This window comes from Hemibagrus wyckioides, linkage group LG10 (assembly GCF_019097595.1).
Source record: "Hemibagrus wyckioides isolate EC202008001 linkage group LG10, SWU_Hwy_1.0, whole genome shotgun sequence".
Lineage (NCBI taxonomy): Eukaryota > Metazoa > Chordata > Actinopteri > Siluriformes > Bagridae > Hemibagrus > Hemibagrus wyckioides.
The window spans coordinates 8,833,913-8,852,673 of NC_080719.1; the positions used below are offsets into that span (position 1 = coordinate 8,833,913).

General features: G+C 40.2%; 1 protein-coding gene across 3 annotated transcripts in view; it reads right to left on the bottom strand.

Annotated features, from left to right (window-relative positions):
• Window positions 1-1,067: 1,067 nt before the first annotated feature.
• Window positions 1,068-18,761, bottom strand: part of furina (furin (paired basic amino acid cleaving enzyme) a) — a 74,644-nt gene continuing 56,950 nt past the window's right edge. For all 3 annotated transcript variants that reach the window (XM_058400167.1, XM_058400168.1, XM_058400169.1), the window contains exons 8-16: window positions 16,297-16,469; window positions 13,413-13,625; window positions 11,991-12,091; window positions 10,809-10,912; window positions 10,278-10,395; window positions 7,934-8,113; window positions 7,653-7,777; window positions 6,252-6,380; window positions 1,068-4,873 (exon numbers count right to left, since the gene is read on the bottom strand). In XM_058400167.1, the coding sequence (XP_058256150.1) occupies window positions 4,251-4,873; window positions 6,252-6,380; window positions 7,653-7,777; window positions 7,934-8,113; window positions 10,278-10,395; window positions 10,809-10,912; window positions 11,991-12,091; window positions 13,413-13,625; window positions 16,297-16,469 (1,766 nt within the window). In that variant the 3' untranslated portion in view covers window positions 1,068-4,250. The remainder of the gene's footprint in view (window positions 4,874-6,251; window positions 6,381-7,652; window positions 7,778-7,933; window positions 8,114-10,277; window positions 10,396-10,808; window positions 10,913-11,990; window positions 12,092-13,412; window positions 13,626-16,296; window positions 16,470-18,761) is intronic.

Genomic DNA, 18,761 nt, shown 5'->3' on the forward strand with positions numbered 1-18,761 from the left:
CTCTAGAGCAGTGGAGACGCGTTCTCTGGAGTGACGAATCGCGCTTCTCCATCTGGCAATCTGATGGACGAGTCTGGGTTTGGCGGTTGCCAGGAGAACGGTACTTGTCTGACTGCATAGTGCCAAGTGTAAAGTTTGGTGGAGGGGGGATTATGGTGTGGGGTTGTTTTTCAGGAGCTGGGCGTGGCCCCTTAGTTCCAGTGAAAGGAACTCTGAGTGCTTCAGCATACCAAGACATTTTGGACAATTCCATGCTCCCAACTTTGTGGGAACAGTTTGGAGCTGGCCCCTTCCTCTTCCAACATGACTGTGCACAAAGCAAGGTCCATAAAGACATGGATGACAGAGTCTGGTGTGGATGAACTTGACTGGCCTGTAGAGAGTCCTGACCTCAACCCGATAGAACACCTTTAGGATGAATTAGAGCGGAGACTGAGAGCCAGGCCTTCTCGTCCAACATCAGTGTGAGACCTCACAAATGCACTTCTGGAAGAATGGTCAAAAATTCCCATAAACGCACTCCTAAACCTTGTGGACAGTCTTCCCAGAAGAGTTGAAGCTGTTATAGCTGCAAAGAGTGGACCGACGTCATATTGAACCCTATGGATTAGGAATGGGAGGTCACTTAAGTTCATATGCGAGTCAAGGCAGGTGAGCGAATACTTTTGGCAATATAGTGTGTGTGTGTATATAATATTATATATCTCTTTTAAATACTTAAATAATGCTAATAATAATAATATTATTATTATTAGCATTATTAAGGCTGCACTAGAGTAAAAAGGTTAGGGAGAAATTTTTGCATTTTCATTACATCTACTGGGTATTAATGGAATAGAACAGCCATCAAATATCTTATTGAGGTTCAAATATACAACAGTGGCAATACAGCTACTTTGTATAACATTAGTTATTTCCTGTGTAACAAAAACCACACGCAAATGTTTTTAAATAGATGTAAGAGTTTCTGCTTACTCAGCTGCCTTGCTCTTACAGCAAAGTGACAAATTTGAGAAATGAAATATTTGAGAATTCTAGTGCAAAAGTAAACCAGAGAGGCAAATTCATAACTTTGCATAGATCTTTATTTTTCATAAATCTATAATTCATATATTGACATCAATTAAATAAAAAGGAGAAAACAAATTAAAAAGGCAAAAATCTTTAAATTACATGAATATGACAATGCACAAAAATAGGTCTTATTTTATATTAATGTAGTTGTTCTGTGTCAGATACATACTAAAGTCTTTCATCAACAGGACTTTTTGACAGTTCAAGCTGCGCTAAGGAGAAGTGCCTGGTGGTAAAAAGGTTCAGGGGTGTGTGTGTGTGTGTGTGTGTGTGTGTGTGTGTGTGTGTGAGTGAGTGTGTGCGAGTCACACTACTGAATCTGACATACCATGGGAAACATGGCAAGATAACACCTAACTTAAAATCTAGAAGGAAACTATTCCCCATTTATCGAGCGAGCCTAACTTTTACTCGCCTGTGTAACGTGCACGTTTCATGTTCCTGTCTTTGGTCATGCCTTCCACAAAGCCCAATAATCCTGCAGGACTCTGTGGGTGCTTAATGCTTGTTTAATAAGAAAACCTTCATAAGAATACATCAAGCTGTTAGTTTAAAGTCAGACTTTACCCTAAGCCGATCCAGCCGAGTTCACCATTGCAACACTAGGGTAATAATATTGAAAAACAAAAACCCGGAAGCACAACTCAAAACATCACACTAGCAAGCGACAGGCTGCTGATGTCACTGCAGATTTGTCTCTTGTGTTCATTCACATCATGTATACCATGCGACATTCATCTAAAAAGCATTTAAATGTTCAATGGATTCATTGTTTTTGTGCAACTAAACAGGAACCAAACGCCGATACAAAATTAACATGAGTAGGCAAATCCAAGAAATTTACTGGCCAATCGTTTTTGCCATTTCACAACCAATTTACACAATTAATGCATGTCACCCTGCTGCACTTACTATCAATGGACTCCTTAAAGAAAACAAGGGCCACTGTTGCTTTGTCACTTGCTAGTGTGAATACAGGATGTCCATCAATCCAGGAGGACAGGCGGTCCATTAAGTCTTATTATTATTATATTAACAATGGCCAAAGAACCCAACTCCATCTCTGATCCGATTCCATAATTCTAATCAAATTGTAAGTTACTATCATGTCATGACGTCATTTTATAGACATGGATCTAGACGGATGTCAATTTGCATTTTACCCATAACATTTTAAATATCGAACTGAAATTAGTGTTCCTTGCGTACTGTTCCTTTTTCGTGTATATTCTGATTCCTATAAATGCCCTGTCGATATTTGTTCATTTAAAGTTGGACAGAACAAGCTAATGTAAAGCAAAGGAAAAAGGGCAAATTAAATATAAAGGAAAATCAACAAAAACGTGAATATATACATGTGTCATTTACATTAACCTTGGAAAAAGGAAATAAGATGTGCTCTTTACAGAGGAAAAAAAACAACAGACAATTTTGGAGGTAATTTAAAGAAAGAAAGTAAACAATATTAAAGTTTCAGTAAATTATAATTCTCCAAGGCTGGATTTAGTTAATGATGATTTAAAAAAGGTATGGAAGGTCATATTCTCTAAAAGAATATTTACTAAAAAACAATAACAGATATTTAACTGGGTAGATAAGAACTTTAAGAAACATCCTATTGCTCTCAACAATAGCGCTATAATTACTATAAGCATTGTACACTCTAAAGGGAAAAGAAATATAAAACTGACAGAAACTAATTATTCAGGCAAGGGATGGTAATGCTTTAGAAGTTATGACCATTTAATATGCTAGAGCCTGAGCCTGAAGTGAAGTGTATTTAAAAAACAATGCAGCCCTATGAATTCCCAATGTGGTACAATCATCCACTGCAGACTTGTGGAAGAAGTGGGATTTAAACCTATCCGAATCTACACTCTTACGCAGCATGTTGTTACTAGAAGACATTTGTAAAGACTGATGATAAAAGAAAATGGTAAAAATAGCATCTGCTATTAATGCTACAGTTACTAAATATGAAAACTGGTGTGAAACCTCAAAAGATCCATCCATGACCCAATGGTCTTCTGCACACACTCAAGAAACCCATACTGTTATTCAAAAACAAAAAGAAAAAAACCCGGCCAACAACCTCTGTTTAAAACCATAAGGATTCATGGGTTTGAGAAGCCGCATCATTCAAGACGATTCGAAGTAACCTGATGTTCGATTTAATTATTTCTCCAACCAGATTAATCTAGAATAATCTACTCCGCTTCCCTGCCTACAACAATAGCTGCATTGAAGTGTTCGCTTGAGCCCTTGTAGTTTCATTCGCAAAAAATCAGTCTCTTACTGCCAAAACAGAGCTCACTATGTCCACATACAATATAAATACAAGTGAAACTTAACATCGGAAGGAAGTTAAACTGCCTTATCTCTTCTCAGGGTTTGTCAGAACCATCCTGAGCAGCTCTACTAGAGTTTCTCTCAAGGCCTCAAACAGAGTTCATTTCAGAACAGTGCTGCAAAACGAACTCCAGGGAGTCAGAAAGAGAGCATGAGGTTACAGCAGTGTAAACTGCCTTCAAAAAAAAAAAAAAAAGAAAGAAAAACGATGAACTCAGCATATGAAAGTCTCTGTTGGAGAATTATGCTTGGGGTCTGCATTGTGAATGTGTGTGTTGCATGCTAGCCTTAATAACACCCAAGAGAACACAAAAAAAAAAATACAAAAAGGCCCCCAGCATGAGAATAATATTCACAAGGATTCCTTTCACACTTAATGAATCATCTGAGATTAAGATTCAGACTATTTGGTCAGATTGGACACTACTGATACATATAATAATAGGATTTCTTTCGTAGATCTCATTGGGCAACATGTGGGACTGAAAAGAAGAGGAAGAGACTAAATGACAATCATTGTGTTTATTGTGTTTTTGGAGAGTCCTGCTGGCAAGCCTGGGACAATCAAAATTTTTTGTCTCGTCATCCAGCACCTCAGCTATGGAGGCTTTCTTTTAGAGGCACTGAGGCCAGGTGAGCAAGAAAATGTGTGTTCAGAGTGGCCCTGACATTACAGCTCACCACTAAGGGAAAATAGATAATAAATAAACAGCAAGATCAAACCCAAAGAAAGAAAAGGGAAACAAGCCCAAAGACCATATCTTCAAAAAGAAAATGAAAGGAAATAGTTGAGGAGAGGATAGATAGTAAAAGTGTGTGGGAAAGGGTTAAAGAGCACTTTGTGTTTTGATGAAAGCAGTTCTCTCATTGTGGATGTCGAACTCATCGTTCTCTGACTCCGAGTTGCCTCCGTCTTCATTCCACACGCTTGGGATACCTTTGTAGGAAATGACACCGCTGCGTGACATGCCCAGGCCGAAGCTGGCACGCATTACGGAGCCCACGCTGGCTTCAGAACTGTAAATTTTAGTGAGGTTATAGGAGCGGAACTGGAGCAGGCCAAACACCACTACAAAGGTGGCTGCGATAAAGGCACAGCAGAGCACTGCCACAGTGGCAGGCAGACTGGACGAGAGCTGTAAATTCAGGATACCAGAAGAGGCACTCCCGTGGGATGGGAACATAGCATCAGGGGATTCACGCTGAATCTGATTTTGGTGCTGGCATGTGCCACTGACTAGGTCCAGGTGGCTGTGGGGTGGGCATGAGAGGCAGTCTTTTGGCCCTGTGCCGCTGCAAGTAAGGCAGAGCTCATGGCAGGGCTCGCAGGTCGGATGTAGAACAGTGTCCACCTCATTATTGGAAAGCTGAGGGGGGGAGACCGATGTGAAGCCTGCAGGGCACTCATGTACACAACCCTGCTGGTACATGTAGAAACCGGGGTTGCACTCTGCACAAAAAAAAAACAAAAAAAACAATTATAGTTGCACAGAGACGGAAATCTGAAGTGATCGATAAACTTCAAATATGTTGAACAAGTAAAACAGAAACAGCAATTTGGTACTTAGAATTTGGTACACACGGACAACGGACCCAAATGAGAATCACTTATTACACTACAATATTGCCGGGCCAGATGATTACCAAAAGAGGCTGCCCTGTGCATTGCAGCTAAATGTAGTCTGTCAGGGAAATTAGGAAACATGGCCTAGGATCTCTCTTATAATATAGATCTTATCTATGTCTTTACAAATAGCAAATTTTCCTGAAGCCTAAAATGAGTAATTTATGTTTAATCTCTGTGGCATACCATAAACCCAAATTACAAGACAAGTATTTTAACTTAAAGGAAAACAGTGAATTAATCAGAAAGTAGAAGCACTTTTATTTCCAAGCCTCAATTCACAGAATAATAAATAATGTAAGAAATATTATAGAAAGATTTTAGGCTTAGTTCCTGGTTGAAGTCTAGTAGCGCCAACAGCTCTAGACATTTGGGGAGAATTTTAGAACAGCGAAGTATACACATCGGCCAATGGGCAGGTATATACACTCAGCTGCTGCTATCGCTGGGATTTGTTCGTTAAATACAGCATGAATGGGGACTGTCTGTCCCGGAGGACTGGTTTAAAAACCACTGAGCTACCAGATTAGAAAAAGTAGATATTCAGGGCTATTCTTGCATTCTGCCTGCTCAGTAAAGACCCACACAAGAGGAATAGAAAAAGACTCTCACAAAAGGTTTTAGCCACAGAGCACCTGCAACCAGTGCAGCATTATAAAGTAGTAGATGCTTTTTATAAAGAAAATTTACCATAAAAAAAAGAATAACTTTGAGGATATGTAAAATTTGATAATATGATTATATTATCATATTTGACTGAAAAAAACAGTTTCAATAACTGCGTATGGTTGCAGAATTAGGACAGTATTTTTTGTCTTCATTTTGATTGAAATTTGATTTTATAGATTTATTTGAAGCAAGTATGTAAATATTTAGACATATTTTTACAAAAACATTTTGGTTGACCTCAATTATTATTAGTCATTTTAGTATCATCGCTCTAGGAAAGAAACAGTGAAGCAGATACTATATGTGGAGGCTGGTTAACTATAGTATATAAATTATACCCCCACCCCCCAACCCAAACAATAAATACAACCCTAAATACATTTAACATGTTTAATACTTTTAAATTCAATGAACAAAGTGGAGTTTAACACGAATTTCAAGGCATGCCTGGAGTTCAGCACAATAAGCTCTTAGCATTGTATGTAAAGGTGCTGGGCTGCAGGGGGCACCCTCACCACAGCAGTGGAGCTCTTACCTGTGCAAATCTGACTGAGGTCATAGGTTTTACAGCCATCTTCAGGGAGCTGGATGGAGTTTGATGAAGATAAGTCAGCCGATGCGGAGGCAGTGCCATATAGCACCAGTGTGAACTGAGTCAGAGTTCCTGAGAGACAACATATAAAAAATAAACCTTTTACATTCAAACAGAAGAAATGAGTGTAGCATCTACTACTACTACGCAATACCTTCTGCCCACCATACTATTTTCTTACTATTGAATTTTTCAGCAATTAAGCTGTACAAATTGTAAAACAGCTAAAGATTAATATGCAGCGCTGTGGTAGATTGTACTACTTAACAGGATATAGAGACTTTTAAAATCTTTATTTAAGAAAACAGACTGTTAATGTCAAGTTGATTTATTCCACCCACTTTAACTCGGCACCGTTACAGTCGGTTAATGTAGACTGTTAAAAGCCAACAGCTTGCTAAATCAGGCTAATACAATCAATGCAGCTAAATTATTCACACTATAGATGACCTAGTCAAGCAAAACACACACCAGTTGAACAATGTAAGCCATGTCTCAGTGAATATTTAGTCTGCAGAATCATAGGCTGGACAGCCTGATAGCAGGGGACAGGGGAAAAGGGAGTCGTAAAGCTATGATTTACTTTGGCATATTTAATTAATAAAATTTACAACAGGATACAGACAAGAAAAACAAGTAGAGCCAACCACTCCTAAAACAGACAGAACAAGTTGACGGGAATAAAGGGAGGAGGATGCAGGAAGAGACACTCCTAATTTCCTGTGAAGTCTACAGCATTGGGATGCTAATTTCTCACAGTAAGATTAACTGCTGGCCTTAATTGCCCTAGCCTAGACAGCACTTTCAATGTAGAAACTTCCTTTAGACAGCTATCAAGTTAATGGAAAAAGCTTTAATCGAGTCAGATCAATAGGCATTAAAACTGTTACAAGCCTAGTAAGAGATTTTCAAAGAACATGAGGGAATGCAAAAGGTACAACAACAAATCACACCCTCTGTCAACAGAAAACCCTTTTTGGAACCCTTTTGTTTGGAAGTGTCATTAAACGGACACTGCTAAGCAAGGATCTGTTAATTATTGCTATAGCCTATTCTCCGTATGTAAAAAAATCTCTAGGACAGTCAATATCAAACAAAGAAACAATCAATTATTTTCACCTTGACAAAAAAAAAGGAAGAACCTTACTACAGTTCAACCCCTTTGTTGTTCATGGAAAAAACATGGATCATTCTGCTGGCTTTCTGTCACAACTGCTAAGTTATGTAGAGAAGCAGCCCAATGGAATGCCAAGTGAGACTCCTCGTTTCAGCTGAAAGTCCTTTCTGCATACATTAACTGACTGTATAAAATAAAGAAGGGAGAGGATATTAATCTGGAGTTACCATAGTCAGTGGTTCCGGCTACATTCTCAATTTCCAGAGTCCACTTGCCCCGAGGGTCTTCATCCCATGAGTGGGTGGTCATAAAGGCCCAGTCATTGAAGCCTTCAGAGGAATAGTCATGAGGTCTAAAAAGAAAAGACAGAAAATGTTAGTGTTTAACTAGAGTGAGGGGGACAAATAAGACACGCACACCCACAATTGTGGGTCCGCCAAGAGGAAGGAAGATCAAAACTTTAAACATCTGTAATAAAAGGCAAGCAGAGTAATTTATAACCCCTGACCTTTGGGCGAGCAAAGTTGAACGTGTGCCCTGTGGGCTGATCAGATAGATGGCCAGGTTTCCACGACGGTTGTAGGACAGCGTGAGCTGGGCTTGGACATGTTCAAGAGAACTTACAAAGTTGGGCTTGCCTGAGCATGCATCTACACTCTTTGTGATCACAAGGTGGCTCCCAATGTTCCTGAAAAGAAAAGCACAAGCTTTTACATGAGTGCATTCTGTAACTATTCCTCTCAAAACGGTGGAAAACCTGCTTGATGCTGAAAGTCACTTTGACCTGTCCTTTCCCTAATTACACTTAGCCATGCTAATAAAAACAATGCTGTTTGCTAATTGCACAATGCTGTGCCATAATCCACTTTCAATTAGACTATAATCAGTGACTCGATTCAAATAGGAATTAAGACGCACACAGCCAATGCTACAAAGCCATAACTATAAATGTTTTGTTTCTGCTTGAATTTACTGAATCTGTGCTTTTCATGATTGCAAATCTTAGCCTTTTCTTACCTGGCCTACCAAGAGGAGAAAGGTTAAAAGTACATTAATGCATTGTGTTTCAAAATTCATGCATATATTCTTTAAAAGAAAACATCACCACATCATTGTTATTGCTTCCATGGAAGAGTTTACTTGTTTTTGTCAGGTTTTTTTTGCTTACAAGTTTAGCATTTATGTCTAAATCTATAGCAAAATAACACCTGCATCATGCGAGCTACAAAAACCTATATTCTCTGCAAGGCGCAAAAACATTTGGCATTCTGCTTTCACTTTTAGAACACCAAATAACAAGGCTGATAAGCAATCTAGGTGCAACTGTAAATCACTCCGGTTATCAGGAGGAAATCTAAACTTTGGCTCACTGGACCACCAACTGATTTTCCAGAGCCTTAAGATAATGCCAAGTATTTTCCCATATCCACCACCTGCATTGCTGCAGACAAAAAAAAAAAAAAAAAGAACCCACAAGAATCAGGACTGGGCCACTGTAGCTTGGACAATAACATTATAGCACAAGGACGTCACAAGCACGTGAAACCCTAGCACAAGAGACACCACATTAAACTTTAAGACCATGATAAGCTTTCCAAGCTAGAAAGCTTGTTTGTGCCACTGTAAGCCAGGTACCAGGATCATTCTACTCCACAGCAATTCCTGTAAGTAGCTCAGAACAGTACAAGTACTATTCATGAAAGCAGAGCCAGGGCTTTACATGAAAGCTACTGACCCTGCCAATCTTCCATGAGATGGCAGACAGAACTAAAATTCCTGCACACAGATGTATGGCAAATACAGCTCAGTAGTTGCAGTCTGCATTTGATGTTGGGAGGAGGGGATCAATGCAGAGATGTAGAATAATCACTAAGTTCAGCTGGACCAGATCCAACTCTGTGACTGTACTAACCAGCATACTTAACTGGGCTTCGTTCCAAAGCCCTCTGATCTTTTCTATAATATAAGGGAACTGAGGGGGAGACTGAGATGAAAAGAGCAGGAGCTCTCGAGAGGGCTTGTGTACATAAAGGAGGGGGGCATTTGGAGGAGTGTGTGATTTTCAGCAGAGACACAAGTGTCATATACAAGCTCATCTGCAAGTGATTATTTCCTTTAGACATGCACCACGGATGAGCCTCATGACAGAACATCAAACCCCGAAGAGTGGTTCAGTCTCCACTCACATGAACTTCGAATGAGATGTGCTACAAACCTGCCGTACCATCACTTGTCAATACAATTAAATCTGGCTTTTCATGAGAAACCCCAAAGGCAGAGAAAATACCTAAGGCTTGAAGGGGACCAAAAGTGAACCCTGTTAGTACAGACTTCTTACTCCAATGTGAAGTGGATCTCCCCCGGAACCAACCACAAACCACCCCTGACTCACACCAAAAAATAAAAATTAAAATAAAAAAAATAAAAAAATCAATAAATAATAATAATAAAAAAAAAAAAAAAATCAATAAATCAATGCAACTGCCCTTACAATTACTCAAACTCTACCCCAACCCTTTTCAGAAACAGACCTGGTTACAGCTTAACATTTTTAGCTTGCTAATAAAGAATTACATTAGCATCTCTAGCACATTTCGTCATTAAGTTTATGGCCCCATGTTGTTTATTTCTCTATGTTGCCCTCTAGTGGAAGAACAGACTCATTGTTTTTCAATTATTTCAATAATTGTTTTTTTTTCACTTTAGAACAAAGATGCTAAATTCATTTTTGGTGGACTGGATTAGAAAAGTTATTGGATCAGTCCCAGGAGCTGGGCTGTATGTACAGCATCACTGCCTGGTAACCTTCATCTGTTATATGCTAGCATTATTGAGTAGAGTGACAGACTAACCTGGGCTCAGACACCATTGAGATGAGACACTTCTGCTGAGGGCCTACAGTGGTCCAGTTCTTGGCCTGGGCAACGAGGGCAGCAGCATTCAGCAGACCATAGCCATATGAGTGGCTTACTGAAGAACAGACAGTGAAAGAGATGTAAAATGATGGACAGGTAGAGACAGATGGACAACAACAAACAAGTGACAGAAGAAGAGAGGCAGAAAGTATGAAAAAGATGGAGAGAGTGATGGGGAGAGAGAGAGAGAGAGAGAGAGAGAGAGAGAGAGAGAGAGAGCGAGAGAGAGAGCGAGAGAGAAATCAATATTGCTGACAGCAACCTGCCAATTCCATGCAGTCCAGTTTAATAAGAGCCCACGCATTCAGTGACATTATGAGACAGACGAGGAATTGAAATGCACTCTTGATTGGTATAATGAACATTGCTTCATTGATTGGCAACACACTGCACTCAGTTGCAGAGCTCAAGCACAGAATAAACAGAGGAGACGGCAGACAATAGAAAAGCACAGGTGCATGTTGGTACCTGAACGCCCGACGCCATTGGTCTTCCAGTCGTTGGTGATCAGGTGAGCTGGGTTAGATGTTCTCACAACCAGGTGCTGCATGTCCCTCCATGTCAGGTTTTTACTGTCAAGACCAATAAAACTTGCCTATTAGAGGCAACACAGCTTTTCTAACAATTGGAACATTTTTTAACTAAACTGTATCAAGTGGCAGGTTTTTTAAAATAATTAAAAGCTACATAAAACTACATATAGGAAAATGGTGTAATTATATTGCAGCATGCAGGCAGAACACTGAAAAGGTCAAGTCTGAAACACAGCACTAGGATTAAGCACTTACTGTGACTGGTATTTTGTGAACAGAACTTTGGGGAATGCTCGTAATTAAGAGTCATAATCATGCCACAATCCCAGTGAACCACCAAGGTGTTCACAGTATTCTACCAGAAGCCTGAACTACCAGCAAAGTCTTGCTGCCACATCCGCTTCACAAACCACAATGCTACAACCCTGTAGAGTTAGCAACACTGTGGTTAAATGGTACAGATGTGACGTCTTTTGCTTTCTGCTGACTCCTAAACCTCTAGTACAGGAACTCTGCATTTCTTACAGTTAACAGGCTGTTGAGCCAATATCTTCTCAAGATAAAATATTGTATGGACAGTTGTAAGGGATGTGTAGAGACCCCACAAGTAGGATCTAAAAAAGTTAATGTTTTAGAAAAGTTAATGCAACACACCCCCTCCACAAAAAATAAATAAATTAAGAATTAATCAATTATTTCCTATATTGTACACACCCTGAATTACATTGTGTACACACACTTGTAACTTCAAGATAGTGCATCAGTAACAGATACTCTTTGCATCTACTTTTTGATATTCAAAGCCTATATGAATGGAGCTCCAAAAAGGCCAGACACAAAGTGTTATATACGTAGCAGCTTTGAACAACCGTAATATAAACATTAGTTAAAAAAACTCTTGCGGAATACCATCCACTACTACAGTGCAACATGGCAATGTATACCTCTACTCTAGTGACTGCCTAGGTATAATTAGGTATAATTCCTGGCCCTGTCTGTTTAGAAGGCACTAAAACAATAATCACAACAATACCACAACATAGTTCATAGAGTTTGATGGTGTATAATAAAATGGTCGAGAGTCTAGCTGTAATTAACTGGGCTTGGTCTCACTTACTTGGCTTCCAGGGCAAGGGCTATGATGCCTGCTGCCAGAGGAGCTGAAGCTGAGGTGCCTGTGTGGGAGTCTGTACACTTCTGTCTCAGGTCTGTAGTGATCTGTGGTTAGGAGAAAACATTTAAGACACATTTTCATAATTTAAAAAAACTGTGTAGGATCAAAAAATAGAGTAGCACATCTGCTTTGGCTGTATCCAGCTGTAGCTTGAGTTGTGCAAGTTCTGGAATCTGGTGCGTGTTTTCACATTCAAGGCTACAGGCAACCTAATTAGTCCTTAGGTCTGAAGTGACAGGTGTAAGGAGCAGAGAGGGAAAGAAAGTAGTGTCAGAGAGAAAATAAGACTGCAAGAAAGACTGTGGAAATGGTTCATGACAGAGAGGCATCCTGGGAGGTGCACCGTCTTTGACTGTGCAGCTCGGATTGAGGCTAAGTGCTAAAAATTGCTGAGCAGCTGAATGACAACTCAAATGGGGAGTACATGGCCATTCGCTATCCTTCTTTCAAAATGGGGGCATTAAAGAGCAGGAGAGAGCGGAAGATTGCCTGTCACTGCATGAAAACACAGGCCCATGTCAAGCTAAAGCCTACGAAAAAATTATTTTTGAAATCCAAGAACCTTTGCAGCAATGTTTAGAAAAACAATACTCATTTAGAATTATGGGAAAGTACACTCAGAGAACAAAAATCTAACAAAGGAAAAGGAAAACAAGCTCAAAAGTGTGACACGGCAGAACCGGTACGATTACAGTATGAGGTTACTGCTTTGTCTCAAATGAAAACTCTGAGTACAAAGCTTCGGTCTGCACACTAAAGATGAGGTTTGAAGATCTGGAAAAGTGCTTTGGCAGTGGATACTGCATTATGAAACACAATACAGACCCTTAGGGCAAAAACATCCACTCTCCTTCAACTGAGGCCACATCACATGCTTTCCTCATTGTAATCTCCTACCATGCCATGCTCCACTGTTAACAATTGGCATGTTAAAAACTGTCCATATTTTTCTCCACAAAATGCAAGGGCTTCTTAAACTTTACCCAGTGGTACACATCTCTTGGTACATCTCAATGGTGCACATTATCTTGACCAGACAGTTTAATGCAGTTTCTACAACCACAGGCATTAAATACATCAGGATAAGGTCGCTCAATTTCTTTTTAAAAACCAATATTAGAAATATGGTTTTCAATTTATTCTGCACTGACAGTATTAAGACATTAATGTTGAGAAACTTCATTTGTAAAGACTAGATGGTGAAGTGACTTGTGTTGGCATCAAGTTCTTTGTACATTAAAGTATTTTGGCTGCTTTAAAGGAAACAACTTTATTGTGGTAGAATCAAAAGACAGGGTCTGGGTCAGAGAGGTATGCATTACTATTTATTGCAACCAGGGGCCTGATGCATCATGATGGACTCACAATCTGTTTCTCGTTGACTCCGCCGCTGCTGTAGGTGGTGGCGAGGGTGGAGGAGCAGGCCTCACTGTACCATGGTACATTGCCGTACTGAGTACTGCTGCTGATTGAGAGTGTGTAGATGCTGTTGGTGTAGCCATCACAGTTGCAGCTGTCTTTCTCCCGGCCACCGTTACCGGATGCCCACACAAAGATGGAGCCCAGCCCACCGCGACCCTGCACAACAAATAGATGCACACACTGTCAATACCATTATGTTTAAGTTTTCTCCTGAGAAGCCTATCTGATATTCATGTTTTGAAAACATTAACTACAGTTTGGGGCCCACTGCTTTGAAGCTGTTTGGAAAACTCCTTCTAGCTCCCAGCTGTCATAAACTCAGCAGACGATGCCATAAGAACAATGCAGATGTCCTCGGGCTAATTATGTCTGTTTCGATATTTTAAAAAGAGACTATTAAACCTCTCCTAGCAAATATCAGTGATATGCAAGTCACTGAAACAATTAGGAGGAATGTATGAGGCATGCTTTCAGGGTATATTTTACTATCCCACATGGCTTTCATTTCAGCATGCTGTCTCAGGCAAATGCAAGAAGTGTCTATAATTCAATTCAGATGCTGTTTGCCTGTTACCTTTGATCAGGCTTTGTTTGTGCAGCCTGCGCCCATACGTCAGGTTCTTAACAATAAAGCAATAAAAAGCCTCCAATAAAAAGAGCATGATGCAATACAGAGACTGCAATGACTCCAATACAGAGAAAGTTCACTGCACACCGAGTTTCTACCCATGTACACACCTGCTGGACTGTAGGCCTCCTTTTGCATGTGTTTGCCCAGGCTTCGGCCCTGTTTGCTTTAGGATTTATCCTGCAACGCAAATCTCATTTCCTGAAACAGATCTGAGTACTGGCACAAGGCGGAGCTCATGATCTAGCCAGGTAGAGAAAACTTGCAATACGGATTAACGTGGTAATGGCTGGGGGCTCTGTGCCAAGATGACCGAAGGAACAGCTCATTGTTGAAATATTTACCATATGAGACAGGCTTCTAAAGAGTGAAATTGTAAAATCTCTCAACAGCCACCTGTATACTTCAGTCATTATGAATTTTTGTCAAATCAAAACAAGTGTGTACTGAAGTCCATGAAATCATATATTGATAGGGAGCTTGCCTGGACCGACCCCCCCCCAATTCCCAAAAATAAGACCCAAAATATTATACATATGCTTATATAATATATATTCTATACTTATAGTATTAAAACTTCCCCAGAAAAGATCAGTCAAGCTCATGGTGCATAATGGTGATAAATGTGAATAGCACATTTAATCTTACATCTTAAAAAAAATTCATTCCATCACTATGTAAAGTAAAAACTCGCTGCTAATAAAAAGTAAGTCATGCTAATGTGACGTTTATTTTTATGGCCATACTTTTATGATCCACAGGTCATGAGGGCTCACTGAGTGGTTTGATGGGGATGAAAATGATTTAAAACATATGCCATGGCTTTTGGTCACCTATAGTTAATTTTGGAGCGTGGTTTTAGACTGCGCTCTCTAGTACAATTATCAAAACATCACCTGAGGAAATATATGTTAGAAGAACAATGTCCATCCCTCCAATAGACCTTCAGAGGCTTTGACAACACACTTTTAAAAGCCCATTGACACAATGTCCTAGGGTTAGTGTCGGACACTCTTAGGCAATCAGTCTCCACACTCAATGGATCTGTAAACATATATATATTTTCCAATATTTAATACTATACTATTGCTCTGAGCGTAGAGCAGCACAATGCAGTCTGTACAAACAGGACTGGCCTACTCTCTTCTATTGTCTGGCTGTTGGCTCAAGGCCAGTTACACCACTCCAGGAACATGGCGAGTGTGCGTGAGGCAGAGCAGAGCTAAAATTAAAACAATATCTCAGACCAAAATGTACACAAGCAGGTATGTTGCTGTTCATCCAAAAAAATGTGGTGTGAGGTTTGCTTCTTTTGTTTGTACAAAACCTGATGAACTACATTTGGCCTAAAGATGAATAACAAAAAAAACCCTTCTTGGCTAAACAGTTTCTTTAAATGTCACCCTCCTCTCAGTGTTATGCCAATTTAACACGTACCTCCAGAGCAATTAAGTGTTACAGATTTCTAAACTGCTAATGCTCCAGGAAAATCTGCACAAAAATTTGCTTAAAAAAACAAAAACTCTTACAATGACATTTAAATTAAACAATGCCACTCTACTTGCTACTCTCTAACGCAACTCAAAGCCAAACTAAGAATTCACCGTGTCAAGGAAAAGGGAAAAAAAAAAATCTTGACATTTTGTACCACACATTTGAAAGATGTTTTCCCATTGTAAAAGTTACCTAGAAATAGCCTTTATTTGTCACATATACATTACAGCACAGTGAAATTTTTTCTTCGCATATCCCATCATTGGAGGTTAGGGTCAGAGCACAGGGTCAGCCATGATACAGCACCCCTTGGAGCAGAGAGGGTTAAGGGCCTTGCTCAAGGGCCCAACAGTGGCAACTTGGCAGTGCTGGGGCTCGAACCCCCAATCTTCCAGTCAACGACCCAGAGCCTTAAGCACTTGAGCCACCACTGAGCCTTGACTGAGTTGTGAAGGTCAGTATTGGATTAGGAGTAAATTTGACTTTCATAATGATTCTTGCACAGAGCAAGTTAGGATCTGACCTAAGGCACTAAACATTACCAACAGTGTAAATCTTTTCCAAATTATATTTCTTGGTAACAGAATAAAGATTAAGATTTTAAATTGCTAATAGCTTAAAATAAGAGAAGTTAGAAGAAAAATGTAAAGGGGAAAAAAAAAATATTAGACAATAGGAAAAGCAGACCAAGTCAGCATCACTGACCTCGGTTACTCCTCGTAAAAAAGCCTCCTTTGCCAGCTTAGCAGGGCCGTCCACTGTTTTGCCATCATCCTCAGGCCCCCAGCTTGCGCTATAGATGTCTATGTGCTGAGGGCTGAGGCTAAGAGATTGAGCCTCTACTACATCGGTCACCTCTCCATCCAACATCCGTACACCTGAGAAGAAACGAGATCCATTAGATGTGAAACCCATGCAAACATTTAATTCATCTACTACAGGTCAGATTACTGTGACAGCCGAACACTGGTCATGCATCCAAATTACCAGGCGACGAGTGTGAAATTTCTTTTTTGCTTTTCATTCCTTTAATCGTGATTACAAGAGGGAAGAGGCTTGATGTACCAGACTAATACTGTTCTATTCCCGAGAAAGAGGCTCCAGACAGACAAAGACTAATCCTCACTACTGCTTAGATAGCTTAGAAATACAGGTTGCGGTCATAAACTTTTATGGATTTAAAGTTGTCACTACAATACGGAAAAGCCCTGGGTGGGGGGTGGGGGCACTATTATAAAATCAGCTGAACGTGAAAGTACTATACGGTTCAGCACTTGATAAAAAGAGGGTCCAGACAGAGGCTTAAAGCAGCTTCAGTATAACGCAAAAAGACATCTGCAGAGATTAAACAGATTATGAAGCAAAGATCTTTAAAAGAGAAAAGGACAGCAACTAGAATCCTCGAGTTCATTCACAGGTGATAGCCATCTTCTTTCCTCAATGCCATCAAGTATTCCTTTACAGAAGTCAAACACTGGAGAACTAGCTCATCAGCTACCACTTCTCTGTACAAGGAAAGCTTAATTCTTCTGGGATTGTTTGGAAAGAAGGCAAGACCTCTCAGACTAAAAATGTCAGCTGCACTTGAGTTCAAATGATTGTGAATCAAATATGTGAGGTTTACCTTGTGGGGTAAGAAACCACAGAAAGCCCTCGAAGAAAATCAATGACCGTCATCAGCACAACAATGTGTTTTTGGGTCTTTGAAAGTCACAGAGGTAAGGTCACTCATACTTCCCTCATACTGGCTCCCACACAAACAAAAACCGAGTACTTTCAAGTTCTTTGTAATCTCAAAACCCAAAGCTGTCACTGCTACAGAGAAACCAGCAGCTAAAGTGTGTATCTCAGCCAGATATCAGGAAGACAGTCCCTCAAGCACTTGAGAAAAGGCACAATGAGTCCTTAAAGAAATGAAAGAGAGATATGCCATGAAAAATAAAATGCATGACACTGGAACAGAGTAGAACTGTCTAAATCCCTTCTCATATGAACCCTTTCTCTTAGCAAGCCACATGGAACAGCAGAAAGCCCCCCCAAGCAAATATGTTTGCTTAATGAGCACTGGCAGTGAAGTGTCTAAATCAGAGCGTGGCCTACTCGTGCTGGGGCTTCCCTTAACAGAAGGCAGGCTGAGACATCGCTTTGGGTCAGTTCTCCAAAGCAGTCCTTCTGTTCTTATTGTGATCTTCGCTTCACATTTAATTCCCTTTCGTGGCCCATTTAAAATAGAAGCCTGTTAGGTGAAAGTTTCCCCAACAGATGAGATGAAGGAACACAAAGTATGGCTGCTTAACGAATGCTGATTCGCATTTGAAAGCGACTAGAAGCAGCTCTGTTACGCAGAAGCAAAAGGCAGCATGGATAATGGAGTAAGAGCTTTTCAAATGCTTTTCCCATAGTGGCAAAGGACCGTGTCACTTATTGCCATACGCGTTACGGCTAAGCAGGAGCGTGAACATATGCGCAAGCTTCAAAAGTGGGAAAGAACTGTTCCATGACCTAAAAGCAGACTGAAAGAGGATGGCCTGAGATATTCTGCTGCAGGAAGAAAGACTGCCAAAAAAGATTGCAAAAAGTCTCAAGTGGGGCATTAAACAAGGACGTTACAGTGTAGTGGGGGGTGGGGTTTGGGGGTGGTTATCAAGCTTGTGCAGAAGACCACTTTACTAAGCTGCTGCACGAGTTCTTTAGCCTTGATTACTGAGAGACGAGGGCTGATTTTTCATAGCAGATTTGAGCCCTGTTTGTATTCTTTTGTTTAGTAAAAAGAATTTTTACCAGAGCGCACACACAGAGTACTGTCACAGCGCTACATGGGAGGGCCCTAAATGACCTTTCAGTTAAGGTAACTGAAACCTGTGGAACCAAACCCTATGTGTCCTATTCATTGTAACGTGCCACACCTAAATTGGTAAAAATAAGATGAAACATGATTAGGGATTAAATTGCTAAGCTTTACCAGCAACAGCCAAGCCCACGCTAGAGAGTCAGATCTGAACAGTTTCCCTCAGTTCATTTCAACAATGTTCCTATAAGCTCAGAGGACTGGATTTCAGTCCAGACCTGTCCAGTATTGAAAGGATTTTGAGAGGTCTCAGAGTCAAAACAAAGCAGGTAAGAGAATTGATGTGTAAGGAGAATATGCACAGAATAGGATGAATCGTTTA